Source organism: Osmia lignaria, chromosome 7, assembly GCF_051020975.1.
Source record: "Osmia lignaria lignaria isolate PbOS001 chromosome 7, iyOsmLign1, whole genome shotgun sequence".
In the NCBI taxonomy this organism is placed as follows: Eukaryota; Metazoa; Arthropoda; class Insecta; order Hymenoptera; family Megachilidae; genus Osmia; species Osmia lignaria.
Genome location: NC_135038.1, coordinates 10398692 through 10415450, shown reverse-complemented (window position 1 = coordinate 10415450; position 16759 = coordinate 10398692). Strand labels below are relative to the sequence as shown.

The 16759-nt window shown below is 35.3% G+C and overlaps 2 protein-coding genes and 1 long non-coding RNA gene across 5 annotated transcripts in view; 1 reads left to right on the top strand and 2 right to left on the bottom strand.

The window, feature by feature from the left end:
- Positions 1-565: 565 nt before the first annotated feature.
- LOC117604504 (uncharacterized) lies at positions 566-6718 on the bottom strand. Its single transcript, XM_034324607.2, is given in 3 exon segments — positions 566-2951; positions 5088-6187; positions 6190-6718. Coding segments are annotated over 3 exon segments (3282 nt in total). The 5' UTR covers positions 6650-6718; the 3' UTR covers positions 566-1229.
- Positions 6719-7037: 319 nt separating this feature from the next.
- On the top strand, positions 7038-12582 carry LOC117604374 (uncharacterized). The gene is made up of 4 exons (XR_004581423.2): positions 7038-7151; positions 7861-8430; positions 10238-10301; positions 10978-12582. It is a non-coding gene; the product is annotated as an uncharacterized LOC117604374 (long non-coding RNA).
- Positions 9237-16759, bottom strand: part of LOC117604365 (membralin) — a 99521-nt gene continuing 91998 nt past the window's right edge. The window contains exons 14-15 of one of the 3 annotated variants that reach the window (XM_076689104.1): positions 10194-10290; positions 9237-9925 (exon numbers count right to left, since the gene is read on the bottom strand). In XM_076689104.1, coding sequence (XP_076545219.1) covers positions 9867-9925; positions 10194-10290 — 156 coding nt within the window. In that variant the 3' untranslated portion in view covers positions 9237-9866. Of the gene's footprint in view, positions 9926-10095; positions 10291-16759 lie in introns of those variants that run through there. The other 2 variants (XM_034324333.2, XM_034324329.2) reach the window with 2 other exon arrangements.

Sequence of the window (16759 nt, the reverse complement as noted above, 5' to 3'; positions counted from 1 at the left end):
ATGTTTGCATAGCAGATGATATGTTGGATATTGTTTTCATGACACAGTCATCTTTTGCGTCTTACAATTAGTTTCACATTAAAATAGAGACAGTGTAATTGATATTCTGCGTGTTATTTGCAATTAAGATTATCTATTACCCGCGACACATTACTAATCATTTATAAGTACTTTACAGAAAACTCTATATATGGAGAATTAATAAACATATCATTACTGATAACTATTAGTGTTTCAAACTATTTTCTCGGAATTTATAACAATTTTTTCAATTTATTAAATATATTAAATTCAAAATTTATTCAAATTATGATAAAGCAAATAGACATAAATGACTTTATGAAGACTTTTTTTTTTATTTAGGGTTTTTTGTTACATCAACTACAAGGTTATTAGCGACATCAAGGAGTAGATAAAACTTACATTATCTGTTCTATCAGTCTGGTATCTTTTATAAATTTAAGTAAGTCCTGGATTTTACTGTTTTATAAGTTGTCCTTGAGTGAAGATTCTAGTTTATGTATGTTGCGGAGGAAATCATATTTAGTACAGTGGAGGATTAACACTTCACATTGGGGAGCTGGAGTATTTGATAATCTGTAGGAGGAAGTAATTCTAGAATGGCCAATTTTAATTCTTCAGATGGCCACTTGTTCTCTTCTGAGTAGAGTGGGGGTCGTTTTCAGGTCCTCGAAAAAGTTGTCGGTTGTATTTTTAATATGGTTAGGAGCCTTTTGTTTCCATTCGTCTTCCCACTGGGAGTTTAGTTTATTTTTTATTTCCCTTGTCAGATTTTCTAGGTATAATTTGCCTTCATTAATTATCCTTTCAGAGTTTAATTGTCAATGGTTAATTATTATCTTTATTCTTAGTGTAAGTCAAACGAGCACAACGGGAGAAAAAAACATAATGTTCAGTGGTATCAAATATAACTTAAACGAACTTTATTTAGAATTCAGCGTATAAAACCAACACGTTTCCCTATCGAGTGCCTTTATTATCAGCGATTTATCAATTTGATCCATCTTCAATGGAAATCATTCAATTTTTATACTATGATAAAACAAGGCCACCTGCTACTTAATGCGCTCCACAGAAGTCCACGAAAGCTATTGGCACAGAGAATTATAATTAACACTACAAGAATTATTTTTGCTTTCGAAATCATATTACAGCTACCAAACACTGGAAAGTATATGCACAAATATAATTAAAACAAAGAAATTCCTTCAGAAAGCCACTCCATTGCTGCTCACTGAATTGACCATCACGTGCTGTGATTTCTTTCTGGGCTGAACGTCGAACCAGAATCCACCATCAGCAGTCATGGCGAATCCCTGTTTGCTCAGTCTCATTGGTATGGTGGTCTTCGAACAAGGTTTCAGTTCACAATTAGCGAAGACATGGAAGAGCAAAGTTTTGGCCTCCAACAGAGCGAACCTGTTACCAATACACATCCTGGGCCCAAGTCCAAAGCTCAAAAACGCTCCAGAGTTCATAATCTTCTTTGGGTCATCGAGGAATCTGTCAGGATTGAATTTATCCGGCTCCGGGAAATAATCTGAGTCATGCTGTACCCCGTAGATAGGTATCCAGATATATTCACCCTTTTTAACAACATGAGGTTTCGCTGACGGCAATGCTGGAGGCAGTTCAAAGTCCTTCATGCAAACTCTATCAACAGCCACAATAACCGGGTACATTCTGAGAGACTCATTGATGATAGCATCTAAATACTTCATGTTATTGATAGCTTCATAAGTAACCTCTCCATTGCAATCTTCCAATACTTGATCAATCTCTTCCTGAAGTCTCGTTTGGACATCTGGATTCACTCCTACTTCGTAGGTCGCGAAGCACATGGTGGTCGAGGTGCTCTCGAAACCACCAAAAAAGAAGATGAACGCCTGAGCAGTCATATCCTCGATGGTCAATTCCTTACCAGGACCCATTTTCCCTCTGGACTCCATCATCAACTGGATCATATCCGGACGAACGATACCCCTTTCGTCTCTGACCTTGATGGTATCTGATACCAGATTCTGGAAGAACTCCCCGATCTCTGACTTCACTATCTTCACATTCAGCACATTGCACAGTTTAGGGAAGCTTCTGATGAGGAAGAACTTTAGGGACTGCAGTCTTCCAAAGGTGGTAGCCTCGCGACCATATACGTAGAATTTGTTCTTACGGTCCGTCATTGAGTCAACGTTCACTCCAAATGCACAGGTAGCTATCACATCATTGGTGTACCTGGTGTAGGCATCCTTCAGTTCCAGGATCCTCTGATCAGCCGGCAAGGAGGATAGATTCTCGCCGTATTTCTTGGCACATTCTCTCATCAATATGAACATAGCTTTCATCTTGCTGGAGGTGAAGGCTGGGCTCAGGGTCGTTCGAACCTCCCTCCATCTCTCTCCACGTAGGTTGAACAGATTCTTGCTGAACAGAGGATCGATCCCGTCGTTCTGAAAGGTTCTGTGATCGGGGAAGTTATCGAAATTCTTGATGGTCACTGATCGGATCAGGTCCAAGTCGCGGATGGTCACCACTGGAGTGAGAAAGTCGAAGAAACCCACGTACTTTGCCTCGCGGTTGAATTCGTACATTCGGCGGACCACTTCTGCGAATGTGCATCGCATCAACACTGCCTGCCATACACTTCCGAGAAAAGGAAAAGGCTTCGTGTATGGTATTCCTCGTTTTTCAAAAAAGTCGTAGTCGGTAATGTACTTGTAGACTACTACAAGTACAACCACGATTGTTAAGATTATTGTCCACATTTTGATCACTTCGATGCACGATTGATTGTTTGATACACTTGCCCACCTTAGAATATGTAAATTAATTGAGTAGATTTCAGAGTCTGTTCGCAATTGTACTTTGAGAAGGTTTCTATGAACGCTGTTGACCGTTCTGGTACGCTGTTCGAACAGCGACTGCCTGTTGCATCAGCTTCGTACGACTTTTTAGCGAAACTATCGTGTTGGGATAACCGTTGATAGTATACTGCGCATTTCGTGTCCAGTCATGACATTTCAAAATAATCTTGTAGAGTTGCTGCGAACTTTGATACTCTCCCAATGGCGTGCAAATTTTGTTTGTGATGCTTAATTCCTATAGATATACAGTACGTTGCGGAATGGAATTGCACGTTTAAATTATTCGAAGAATTATTTGAAAAATTATTAGTAGTTAGTGAATCAGCCCCAGCAACAATTTCGGTTGATATTTATATCACATAATACTTCGTGCCTAAACAACAATTGTGTGTAATTTCAACCCCCTACCCTCTCTGATAAGAGAGTCAACCCAAAACTTTACTATTTTTTTCTCGGAAACTATTTAAGATATTTGAATACACTAAAGTGCAAATAGTAGGTACTCATTAGGTGTATGTCATATTTCTTTTTTCAAAATTTTTGTCCGATGATTAAGGGTTAAAAATTAATAAATAAATTTTTGAAGGTGATTTTTATAAACAATCCCTTGAGTGACACCCACCGAAAACATTAAGAATAATGCTTTATTATTTAACTATTATCTGTAAAAGTTGAGCTCTTCAGATAATTTTTTAACACCCTGTGGATAAAACAATGTTATTGTAAACATTGCCCAGGAAATCTGTGTCGATTGCATCAAACAGACCCATACTTATCGCCGGTTATTAAAGCGCTAACAGATCTGCAGTGTACCCATCATTAAATAATAATTAGTCGCATGTTACGGTAGATACAAACAGATTAACGTACCGTGGTGCAGAGATCAAAGTCATGATGCATTATCGGATTGTCTTGGATCATGTTCGAACAAACAGAAAAAGAGCTATTTTGACCCTTTTTTTACTCCAAATAATTATGGTAATTCCCCATTATACGATCACAATAGGCTTCTAAAATAAATAATTTATATTTCAAAATAGCAAACATGGAATACAAATTTTTAGATGAACATTGAAAACAGAAACATGTATCTCAAAAATGTTTGATTTCAAAGAAAATTATTTTATACATTAACCTATTCAATATAAAAACGTATGGAAGAAACGCCACAACGAAAGGATTGATGAGGTGATGATTGCGTGACGTAATTGTTTCGGCAAAAGCAACCGCGTGCGGATGAGACAAAACTTTATTGGTGTAGAGAATTCGCATCAGTGGGAGTCGCTCATTAAAGCAATATTCAGAAGGTCGTATCGCATCGTTGATAGTGGACGATCATGTAGTGGAATATACAGGGTCTACCATTTATCTCTCAACCCGTGCGCACGCGAAATCATGAATGTTGCAACGGCGCTAAAATAAGACAGATGTAAAAATCCGTACAGTTAAGTTGACAATCGTCTGAACTCTGGTCGGCGATTCGATTCGGGATACGAATACATTGAGTTTCATCGGACTTGTCATGGCGTGTGACACTAACACATATTCATGCCGGAGAGCTGATGGGCGAGGGGCACACGAACTGCCGTGGTGAATATGTGTTAAGAGCCACACACCGCGAAAAGTTTGATGAAACTCACTATACTCGTATCCCGAATCGAATCTAGGACTAGAGTTCAGTCGAATAACAACTTAACTGTACGGATTTTTGCATCTGTCGAATTTTAGCACCATTGCCACAATCATGAGTTCGCGCACGCACGGGTTGCGAGATAAATAGTAGACCCTGTATTATACGGCTGTTGTACTTATTAGTGCGAGTCCGTGTTACGTGTTGCTCATGTAGAGAAGGATGATAATTGAGATGGACACGTAACACACGTTCATTACTGTGCCAGGAACCCACCGCAGAAGATATGTATCTTATCTTTCCCTCCATTTTCTTATGACAATTTTACTAATAACGGTGATAGTAGAATTATTTCATGCTAAATCAATCATATCTCAACATTGATGTTGGGAATTCTATTAACACAGAATTTGATTAATTTTCTATTCTCTTGAATACATTAATTTATTGATCCAGATGATGCATACATACTCTTTATAAAAATCAATCCAGGTGTCCAACCTTATTAAACCCTGCATGCAGTATCAAAAAGTGCATCAAAAATCGTTAAGAAAAAAGATTCTTCAGTGCACTTATTTACGATCATTGCCACCATTGGCCATCAGAGATTGTCCTTTGGCTCTCGGTTGAATTTCGAACCAATATCCTCCTCCTTCAGGAGTCATGGCGAATCCCTGTTTGCTAAATTTCATCGGTACGATGGTCTTCGAGCAACGTTTTAAGGTACAGTTCGCAAACACATAAAACAGCAAAATCTTTGTCTCTAAAATAGCGAATCTATTACCGATACACATCCTAGGGCCCAGTCCAAAGGTCAGAAACGTGCCAGAGTTCAAAATCTGCTTTGGATCATCATAGAATCTACCTGGATCAAACTTCTCCGGTTCTGGATAGTACTTAGGATCGTGTTGTATCCCATAAAAAGGTATCAAAACGATTTCCCCCTCCTTCATAACATACGGTTTCATGTTTGGTAGCGTTGGAGGTAGTTCAAAAGGCTTCCTGCAGACTCTATCACCAGCAACAGTAACTGGGTACTTCCTGAGACCTTCGTTAACAATAGCATCCAGGTACTTCATCCCATTGATAGCCTCGTAAGTGACGTCCCCATTGCAATCATTCAAAACCTGATCAATCTCAACCTGCAACCTCTTTTGGATCTCCTCGTTCACTCCAACTTCATGACTAGTGAAGCACATCAGGGTGGCAGTGCTCTCGAAGCCTCCTAGGAAGAAAACAAACGCCTGGGCAATCATGTCGTCGAGGGTCAATTCCTTGGAAGGATCCCCTTTATCTCTGAACTCCATCATCAGCTGGAGCATATCCGGACGAACGATACCCTGCTCGTCCCTAGTCTTAATCGTGGACTCTATCAGGTCTTTAAAGAAGTCGGAGATCCCCTTCCTGAGTAGCGTTATCTTCAACATCCTACAGAGTCTAGGGAAGTTTCTGATGAAGAAGAACTTGAGAGACTGCTTCAGTCCAAACGTGGTAGCCTCACGACCATATAAATAGAATTTATTCTCACGATACGTCATCGAGTCCACGTTCACGCCAAAGGCACAGGTAGCTATAACGTCATTGGTGTACCTGGTGAAAGTGTCCTTTAGCTCCAGGATCGTCTGATCAGTTTGCAAGGAGGCTAAATTTTCGCCGTATCTCTTAGCACACTCAGGACGAACATAGACTTCATCTTGTTGGTGGTGAAGGGTGAACTCAACATCGACCTAACTTCCTTCTATCTTCATCCATTTAGGGAAAACAGGTTTTTGCTGAACAGAATATCATCCGGGTTGTCGCTGAGGTTCCTGTGCTCTGGGAAGTGGTCGAAGTTCTTGATCATTACAGATTTTATTAATTCTGGATCGCGTAGCAATAAAATTGGAGTTTGAAACTCGAAGAAGCCTACGTATTTAGCTTCAGAGTACAGATTGTACATTTGTTGAACGGTTGTTGCGAGCGATGCACGCATCAGCATCACCTTCCATAGGCTACCAAGAAACGGAAGTGCTTTTATGTATGGTATCCCTCTTTCTTCAAAGTAGGCATACCTCTTCGAGTTGTAATGGTATATTGCTAGAAGCACCACTGATGCTACTATTATTGTCCAAATCATGGTTGACTCTTGGATATTCATTTAACTTTCACTCTCACAATGTAAAGCGTTATCTGAAGACAAGATCCGAGTTTCAGTTTGTAATCGCAGATAAAATACACTTGTAATTTATGATGTTCTCTACGAATGTTTTTAAACCGGATAGACAACTTTCTGAGGCGTAGCGTGAGTTGCAACTATGCGATTCTCGTGTGTCACAGAGCTGCCTTATCGAAAGTGTGTTGGTAAAATATACTGCGCACCACACGCGTAAGAGGAGTGTTATAAAGATTAAGATTAATTTACAATATGATTATCGTGTAAATATTATCTATCCTTATCTTTCGATTTTGTTGATACATTGATAAAAGTTATTATTTCATTGGCAATTTGTACAACGCGGCGTTTAATTGAATAGTATCGTCTGCCACGGATGGGAGAAAACTTTGCACGTGGTTTTATCTTATATCATGTCAATGTTTGCGAGGATTTTTAGTGACTCGAAAATTAACACTCAAAATTTTGCTAAAAACATTCTACTATGGTAATGTTATTCTCTGCACTGACTGTTCCGTAAGAATTTTAACAAATAAATTCTTACAAGCCTTTAGAACCATTTTTATTAAAAACACTGGAATGTCAATATGAAAATATTAACAAATATATAGAAAGTAGAAAAATATTTTATAAAATCAAAAGGAAATTCTATGAAATATTAAAATAATGAAATCTATTGATTTTCTGTCCTAGGTATTAAATAAATCTTATAAAATGAAAAGAATTATAATCAGGAGTGGAAGTGAAAGCATCATAATAAAACATAATAGACATGTTTGTATAGTAGATGATATGTTGGATATTGTTTTCATGACACAGTCATCTTTTGCGTCTTAGTTTCACATTGAAATAGAGACAGTGTGATTGATATTCTGCGCGTTATTTGCAATTAAGATTATCTATTACCCGCGACATATTACTAATTATTTATAAGTGCTTTACAGAAGACTCTATATATGGAGAATTAATCAACATATCATTATTGATAACTATTAGTGTTTCAAACTATTTTCTCGGAATTTATAACAATTTTTCAACCTATTAAATATATAAAATTCAAATGTTATTTAAATTATGATAAAGCAAATTAACAAAGAAAATAGACATAAATGAATTTATGAAGACTTGTTACTTCTACTTTGCAAAAGAAATATTTTTTTAAATTGTAAATGATTAATTATTATCTTTATTCTTAGTGTAAATCAAATGAGCACAAAGGGAGGGAAAAGCACACAATGTTCAGTGGTATCAAATACAACTTAAACGAATTTTATTTAGTATTCAGCATATAAAAACACGTTTCCCTGTCGAGTGTCTTTATTATCAGTGATTTAACAATTTATCATCAGCAATGGATATCGTTCAATTTCTATACTGCGATAAAGCAAGGCCATCTGCTGCTTAATACGCTCCAAAAAATTCCACGTAAGTTATTTGCACAGGGAATTATAATTAACACTACAAGAATTATTTTTGCTTTCGAAATCATATTACAGCTACTAAACATTGGAAACTATATGCACAAATAAAATTAATGAAACGGTCAAAATGTACAATTGGAAAACGAAGTTTTACGATATTACGTGACGAGAAATTGCGGAATTAAGATTCACGCGGCACAGTTTCTAACTTATTTCACATATAATGGAATTTACATGAATTTCGCAGTAAGCTCACGCGCAAATTCGGATTTCTCTGGATTATGGCCTATGCAGTTTGCAGGGGCATTTACTCAAACTGAACGAAAGCATTCGAACTTTGTACAGGTAAGTCTAATTAAAATATTTGCATAAAATTGAAGTTCAAATTGACTTCCACTTGAATCATTAATTATACTGTATCATTGAAAAATTATTTTTAATAAGAACAATTAAATTTCGGAACTAAAATTTCTTGTTCTCTAAAATAATTCAGTCACGTTGCAATTTAATTGTATCTACAACATCGTTATCAACATTTTCTCCGGACAAATGAGTCCTCTCGTTTCCAAATATATTATACGTGGACAGCACACCACGAACAAAGCCGTTAGAATCCTTGACAGGATATTCTAAACGAAACACATAATCTCCGTCGGCATGATTTAGGCACGTACTTCGAAGGTCGACACCTACTAATTTCCAATAGCATAAACGAACGCTCTGAATATAGGATAATGTTGCTCCTAGCCCGATTACTAAAGTTACCTTAACGACATCCATTGGACGTACAGGATGTTCTATGCAACTGAACCAAACTATGACTTCAAAATGATAGAAGATAGAAAGAAGAAATTCATTAGACAAAATTATTTGTTGTTGAATGGAAGGCATTTCAAAGATTTCATGATTATTTTATGAAATAAAATGATAATGATAATGATTATTTCCAGTTTTTCAAATGGAATTGTATATTTCTTCTATAAAAATGAATTCTTGGAAATATTCTGTGTGAAAAAGTATTAGGATATTAATAGATATTTTAAATAAACAAATAATATTGCATACAAAAATTTGAAATATCTGAAGAAAATTCCAAAGAACTAATCTATCTGAAAATAGACACATAGATCTATTAAAAAATGGTGTATTTGTGTTTCCATTGCTTTAATAACGAAATACCATCAAACATAAAATTCACTGCGCTACCACTTTTTAAAAGAGCAATTCTACTAACAATAGTTGAATTTTCCAAATGGCTCAATAATGTAAAGAAACAGAAATCCACGATCAAAACATGCACCTTTAATCCATTAACATCATCCATTTTCACTTAGAAAAATACTAACCTGTGTTTTCTGAAAAGAGGATTGACAAAAACACAGCATCTTTCCCGAAAATCCTAGCGTGTATCCCAGGAAGGAAACAAGCTTTCAAGCTGAAACTTCTAGACGAGGTTGCACATAGTTCGAATGGAGAAAGATAGAGTGTGAAAGAGAGGGCGAGGCAAGGGAAAAGGCAAGGGGCTGGCGGAACAAAATTCATTTGGCCAAATTAAACAGAGTTTAGCAATTTGCGCTTAATCCATTTGTCGGGGATCCACCGTCCGTCCGTCAGACCGTCCGTCCATCCGTCCGTTCGTCTGCTTCGTTCCTCTCTTTGCACTTCTCCTCTTAACACGACTACCACTATGCACCACCCTTTCCTTGCTGGCCCTTCCACCTTACACTCCTGTCGATACTAATCCTTCTCCTTCTCTTTCTTCCTCTTCGTCTCGTCCTCCTTTAATGCATCCTTCGATGCTGCACAGTGACCAGCACCATAGGTTTCCATAGAGAGGATGCTGATGTAAAGCAAAAAGAACCAAACATTTAAACAAATTTTATTTTATGGAATTAATGACTTTTCGAGTTTTATGCCTGAAAGTTTCTAACAAAATTAGTAATTTTCAAATTACAACTTAATACTTTATTGTGATTTTTCACATTAACATTCATTAACACTCATTAATTACGAGAGTCGTTAATTTCATAAAACATGCATGATGCTAAGACATAACTTTGTGAATTTCCGAAATATACTAGGCGTTAATAAATTGTTACTCCACGTACTGAGACCCGCAGACAATGTGTAAACAGACGTCTGTTGGTTGCAGGTTCGATGAACAATGGATGGGCAGTCGGTCAGAAACGTCTCCTTTGCGTGTTCCTGTGCGAGAGGTAAGGATTATAATGTTGGTATAAGATACATGTAACGTTGTTTATACTGTATTTGAGTAAATAGTTTAGGAATATGGTGAAGATGTTGATTGACGGTTTGCAAAGGAAGAATTGATGCAATTATTATTATCCATGTAACAGAATTGTCCAAAATTATTATTTTAATATTTTGAAGAATCAATTCTCCTTGTAATTTTATATATTTTTCTGTATTGATAACGATTAAATTATTAATTAATTCAAATTATTAACTTTCAAATTCAGTTAAATCCATAATTAATACATAATTCAATATTGAAGTTACAAATAATAATTAATACAGTGATTGCCTAATATTGTAATGGTTATCAAGGTACGTTCTGCAAATTAACATTTATGCAAATTGAAAGATTTAATACAACAATGGTTTCCTAAGCAGGCTCAGAGATTAAAATCTTTATTTTTTAAGCTACTACGTTCTTCTGTAAAAGCAAGGATTATATTACAAAGAACGATGTCGTAAATTCCTTTTAATATTCTTAATACTTTGTGAACGTGACATTTTGTAGCTCCGCTTGAGTGAAAGATTCAATTTTGCGGAACAAAATAGGTATAGAGAGTCAGTTTAAAAGACATAAAATTGCTTGGAAAGATTAAGTTTGAAATATTTTATACGTATTTTTTTAATGTAACAAAGGAAGTGAACTGATTCGAGGACTGACCTACGGATCAAGCCAGCCTAATTTCTCGAGTGCCTCGAACGCAATAAATCTACAAGCAAGACGTAAAGATATATCGTCCTGACTTCTTTTCCTATCGACGCGAAACCATGCTGTTTTCTACATCACCGAAAAACGGTTTTTCATTTCCTGGGAAGTCAGATTTTTCCCAGTCACTCGCCTCTATGATTTAATGCAATTTTTAACACGAAAAAGAAAAGATTTTAAATAAAGGGAATATTGTAAAAATATCGTCACCTTTTTACATTAATTAAAATTCTATAATTTTAAAATGTAAATTTCTTCATACATTGTCCATTGTTCCCATAAATTAATTATACTATAATAACTTAAAAAAACATAATAATAATTTTAAAGATTACATTAATAGTGCACTATTTTGTTTTAAAACAGAATTAAGAGCTTTTGACCTATATATGGCATATACGGGGTCATCTTGACCCAGATACAGAAACAATATTTATATGTAAAAAAGATATGTCAATATTAAATACAATGCACCTTTCAAACCCACATGTAAGTAAGAAAATTTTATGTTATGGGTCAAAATGACCCAGAACACAATAATGTAAATTAGGTCTAATGATAGAGTAAAGCGAGCCATTGGCAATGCACTTTACTGCATGTCGATATTTCTAATCGTTCTCGAGATATGAGTCTTTAAAGTTCAATGAGTAAGAATGAAGGTCATGAATGAAATACTACCGTGACCTACATTTTTTTCTAGCAAACGCGTACGCTACGCGTAGTAATAGTAAAAAGACCTTGATTCAGCGTTTGACAATGAGCAGTGCACGCACACGGTAGCGAAAGTAGGTCAGCGAACGCGTGCGAGTGAGACAAGAGAGTAAAATGCCGAAAACTTTACGCGACGATATCTCCGGAACGGGAAGTCGTATCGCCATAAATCCAAATGCGTTTTATAGGGGAATGATCCCCGATTCCTACAACATCTCAATTTTTACAATGCCACCAATAGATTTGCAATAACAACAATTCAAAGTTTTACTAATTTTAATACGTTTTAGTGGTGGATTTTTGTATTAATTCTATTTGTAACTTGAATTAATTGATAATATTATAAAAAAATATAATAGATGAATATTTATTTATTAGATTGTTGATATATTTTCTTTAAAATAATTTATATTCGTGTATATTGGATGAAGATTCATGATTGTGATGAATGTTTTGTACCAAATAAACAGCTTGTATTGTATCGTTTAAATCCTTAATTTTCTCTATTTTATAATATTTATTATTCTTTTTCTCTAGCATAATAGAAATTGTTCTAAACAGTTTCTTATTTGGTGAAACTAACAAGATTCTTTATCCACCTCCAAAGATTCTCTAAAATTGACAATAGATCAAAACCCATTTGCACTTTCTCAATGTGCTACTAAAAACAAGCAAACAAACAAAGAGAAAGAAACAAGCACGAAACTCAAGCTCGTTCCATAAAACACATTTTATCCTTTTCCATTCGTACCCTTCGCGAATCGAGTCTTTTAGCCACTGGTTTACATCGCACGAACCGGCTCCTATCTTATTATCACGGAATTGTTTTCAACCCTCTCTCTTTCTCCACCATTTCCCTTCTATCCCCCTCTCTCTACCTTTTTCCTCCATTGTCGTAGAATCCTGTTCACGACCTCTGTACTGTTCTTCTCTATTTAGAAGGATGCTGCGAGCAAGCAGCAGAGAAGCCAACTTAAGTGTATTGGCAGTTGTGTCCACCTTTTATTTTCATCCAATCGGGCGAGGACCTTTAAGATCACTCCGTTGGAAACCGTAGAGTGCTTCGAACCGAATGTTTTTGGTTTCGGGGACTCTAGAGACTGCTGAAACTCTTAAATGCATAAATCTAGATCGTTTCGAATAATAATTTATTTCCTATGTTATTTATCAATATTTAAATTTCTTATTTTATGCTTCATATCAGTTTTAAATTTTTAGAGCTTTACGTGATGAAAGATAATTTAATATAAATGATAATTGCCAACAGTGTCAAGAAACTTATTAATAGGCTTCCGGTAGATAAAGTATCAAGACCACGTATTTCTACCATGATATTACCAGTATTTTTAAATCAAGTGAACGTGTAATAATTTGATGGTTGTCCTGCAAATGGGCCACTTTGTTATCGCTACCTCTGCCTCTCGTTTTCCAGCGATACTCCAAATTAACCAGCACGCGACTACGTATCGAATGAAATTTTTCACCGTAACCCAACAGCATTACACCGTGAAACATTTGAGCGTGTAAAACGACACCTAACTCTCGACAGGTATATGGGAGACTCTCGTGTCCTGTTATCGTGACTGATTCGACCGGAATCCATGCAACTTGTATAACGTTCTATTATCAGTTTGTGTCACGTGTAAACTGTGCCACGGTCGTCCTGTAATCGCGCGCATTCGGTTGTAACGCGAGCGTTCCGCTTCGTTGCCAACGGACCCGTTTTATAACTGAAAAACGATCCGCTTGTTCGAGTCGATCAGCTGGATAAATTCGCTTGCTACTTTCGTGGTTTTCGTTTCACGCGTTGTATAACACCCGGCTGATTCACCTATCGTTTATCAAAAGAATCATTTTTATTGAGAAAGAAACATGTTATTAACTTCTTTGGTAAAGGGTTAAATTCTCGCTTCCGTTTGACCTTAGTACCTCGAATTCGAAGCATCGAATCAATTCAATTAGCAAATCATAAATTTCGTATAATTAAAATTTTTTTAGGTATGGGTGGTTATAAAATGAAGTGGTAAATTGAATACTGACGAAGTTCAGTTTACTTTACGAATTATCCTCAAAGTGTTTCAAGAAATTGATTGTCAGCGAAACAAACTCGTAATGCTTGGGAGAAATTTCATCAGATTTGAGAAGTTTCTTACCGAAGCTCTTTCGACTACGTACTACACTGCAGGACATCGAAAGTTCTGATTATTTTAATGAAAAGCTTTCCCAATTTTCTGATTGCTACCTTACCAAGTTACGAGAACCGTCTCGAAACGAGATAAAACAAAATGATAAGGAGAATATCTAGGCTGTTAAATTCCAGACATTTCGATTTTATCTTTTTTAATTGAAACACTATTTTCATTTCATTTATAATTGAGTGAAAGATTAACACTAGAAACAGTTATGCAACTAAGGGTTAAATAATGTTCTAACGACATATTTTAATAAAATAAAATAAATAAAGAAGAGCATTCTTAAGTAAAAGAAAATCTTCCAGGTATGTATGTCATAATCATGTTCATTCTAGACTAATTGTATTTATTTTTTCTATTAGTAACGTATCCTGAGAAGATGAAGAATATCAAGGACAAAGGATGGCAAAAATATTTGCTGAGAAGAATAACTTCATAGGCCAGGTTGGCGACGCGTATTCTTGGGGAATTAACACACATATGCGCTGTTATTGCTTGAGAATACACGTAGTTTGTCTGGTCGTTCACACCCATAAACGAATCATCCTTAGGTATAAATTTGTATGTCAATAAATTGTATTTTATTATTTTTAAGAAGAAAGAATAATTCGACTGGTTGTGTTTAAAAAATAAACGTACAATTTAAGTTAAAATCCTTAAAATGCAAAATTGCTTGTAACTCCTTTAGAAGTTTAATTATTATTTTATAATAACCCTTAAATGACAATGACTGAGTTAATTGTAAATATTAAAATTTCCAAAAGAAAGATTTGCAAATATTGGAAAAATAATGTTCAAAGAAATATTATAAACTTTAGAAAATTAGCAAAGCCTTGTCATCTGAGGGGTTAATTCTTAGAATATATGGATATAAATAATTAGAAAGTTAATTAAAGGTATAGAAATAATTGTAATTTTTTTACTTTTAATTTAATTCAAATACTAAAATACTAATTCTTATTCTAATTATAATGCAAAATATTGCATTCAATTTTTCGATCAAGCTTATTTATACAATCTTATCTTGTTATTTCAATCAGCACTTGTAAAAAGGTTGTATAAAAGGAAAATCAACGGAGGGGAATAAAGGCTGAATGACTTTCTCGATATTTCTACTTTAACCTTCCTTTTCGCCACTTTAAAAACCTTTCTGATGCATCTCTTGGATGGCTACAACTAATAATGGACAGCAGTAATGGCAGTGCTAACAATACATGTATTTATTATTACATTATCAACGTGAAAAATGAAGAATAAAGTGAAATTAACCTTCTCTTCTCCTGCTAACTTATTTCTTCCTTCGTCTGGCTTTCACAGAATGTTGATATCAATCAAATTTTAATAAAATAATTTCCAAAATTCTATTTTAAACACTAGTGATACAAGATTCATGAATTTATAATTTACTAATAATTGCAAAATGCGATTTTTAAAATCTGAAATTGTACTAGAAAGTAAATTGTTAATAGTCTAATCGTTTCATTATACAAAAAAATAGATAATTATCTTATTTATTATCCTATTTTTCCAATCAAACAATTTTCTGAAAGTCTATAACCAAACAGCGAAAGGAAACAAAATCGTTTAAAATGCAACAGAAAACTAGCGACTAACATCGAATACATTACACGTTCCAAAATTACATATTACATTAAATAACTTTCGCGGGGATGTGAAGGTGGAACAGGTGCACCGTGAATTTCATAAATTTCACTTTATTTAACAACTTGTTCTCATTTAAAGTTCACTTGCTCAACCGAACTTGCTTCGATAATAGGAAACCGTACCGCGACTTTTTAATAGCTAATACAAACTTCTTTGGTCCTAATCACGACAGACAATAAATATGCAAAGTGACTCGTTCAATTTTTAATCTCGATGTATATTCCTTAAAAATTTATCGAGTCAGTCTATCAACCTTTATTAGACAAAATAGTTGAAAATGAAGAAATTGAATAATCACGAAAACTGTACGTGTAAATTAAATACGCGAACTTAATTATACGAATTACCGTGTACGCGTAAGCTAATTTTGCGGAATTAAAATTATATTAAGAGCATGCAAAAATTGATTAACAAGTTAGCTACCCGCTATGATTTTTTGCGTGGTTTAAAATAGATGAAAATCAAACCCTTTCTAAATTTAAAAATTCTACGTTGATGCAAATTTATTGCACTTTCGAACAGGATCTTCGGCCTAAAGGAAGCTGGTCAATTAAGAAACACTTTTCAAAGCTAGCTGTTCATTAGAACAAGAAGCAAGTTGAACGAAAAAGGAGAATAAAGAAAAAAGAGGAATTCACGGACAAAATCACCGGTTGAAATTCCTTCGTTTCTCGCAGCTGGCATTCATATACAACAAGCTCGTTACTTAACACCTCTCGAGAAGAACTGGAAAGCATTAAGTAAAAGCGGTACACGAGGTGTCAGACGCGTCGAGAGAAAGAGAGAACCAGCCCTCTCATTCCTCGGCCTGTTAACTTTTCAACGAACCTTACCGCTACACTCAAAAGCTCTTGGTAAAGCGTGATTTACATGTCACGGAAACTTACCCCGTATTTTCCCCACCTTCACATCCGCCCCCTTGATTCTTTTGCCGGGAAACTCGCCAACTCAGACCGCTTCTTTTCAAGAAACCAGAAATAATTCGTTACCGTGAGCTACTTCTCGAGTACATAACATTTTGATGGCGCTTTTCTTCGAAAATTGAAAGCTGTTTTAATTGAGCTTTGATATATCTTTTTTTCCAAGAAAATTTAATAGCATTGATGAATAATATAAAAAAGTTAATAAAAATTCAAAGTAACAT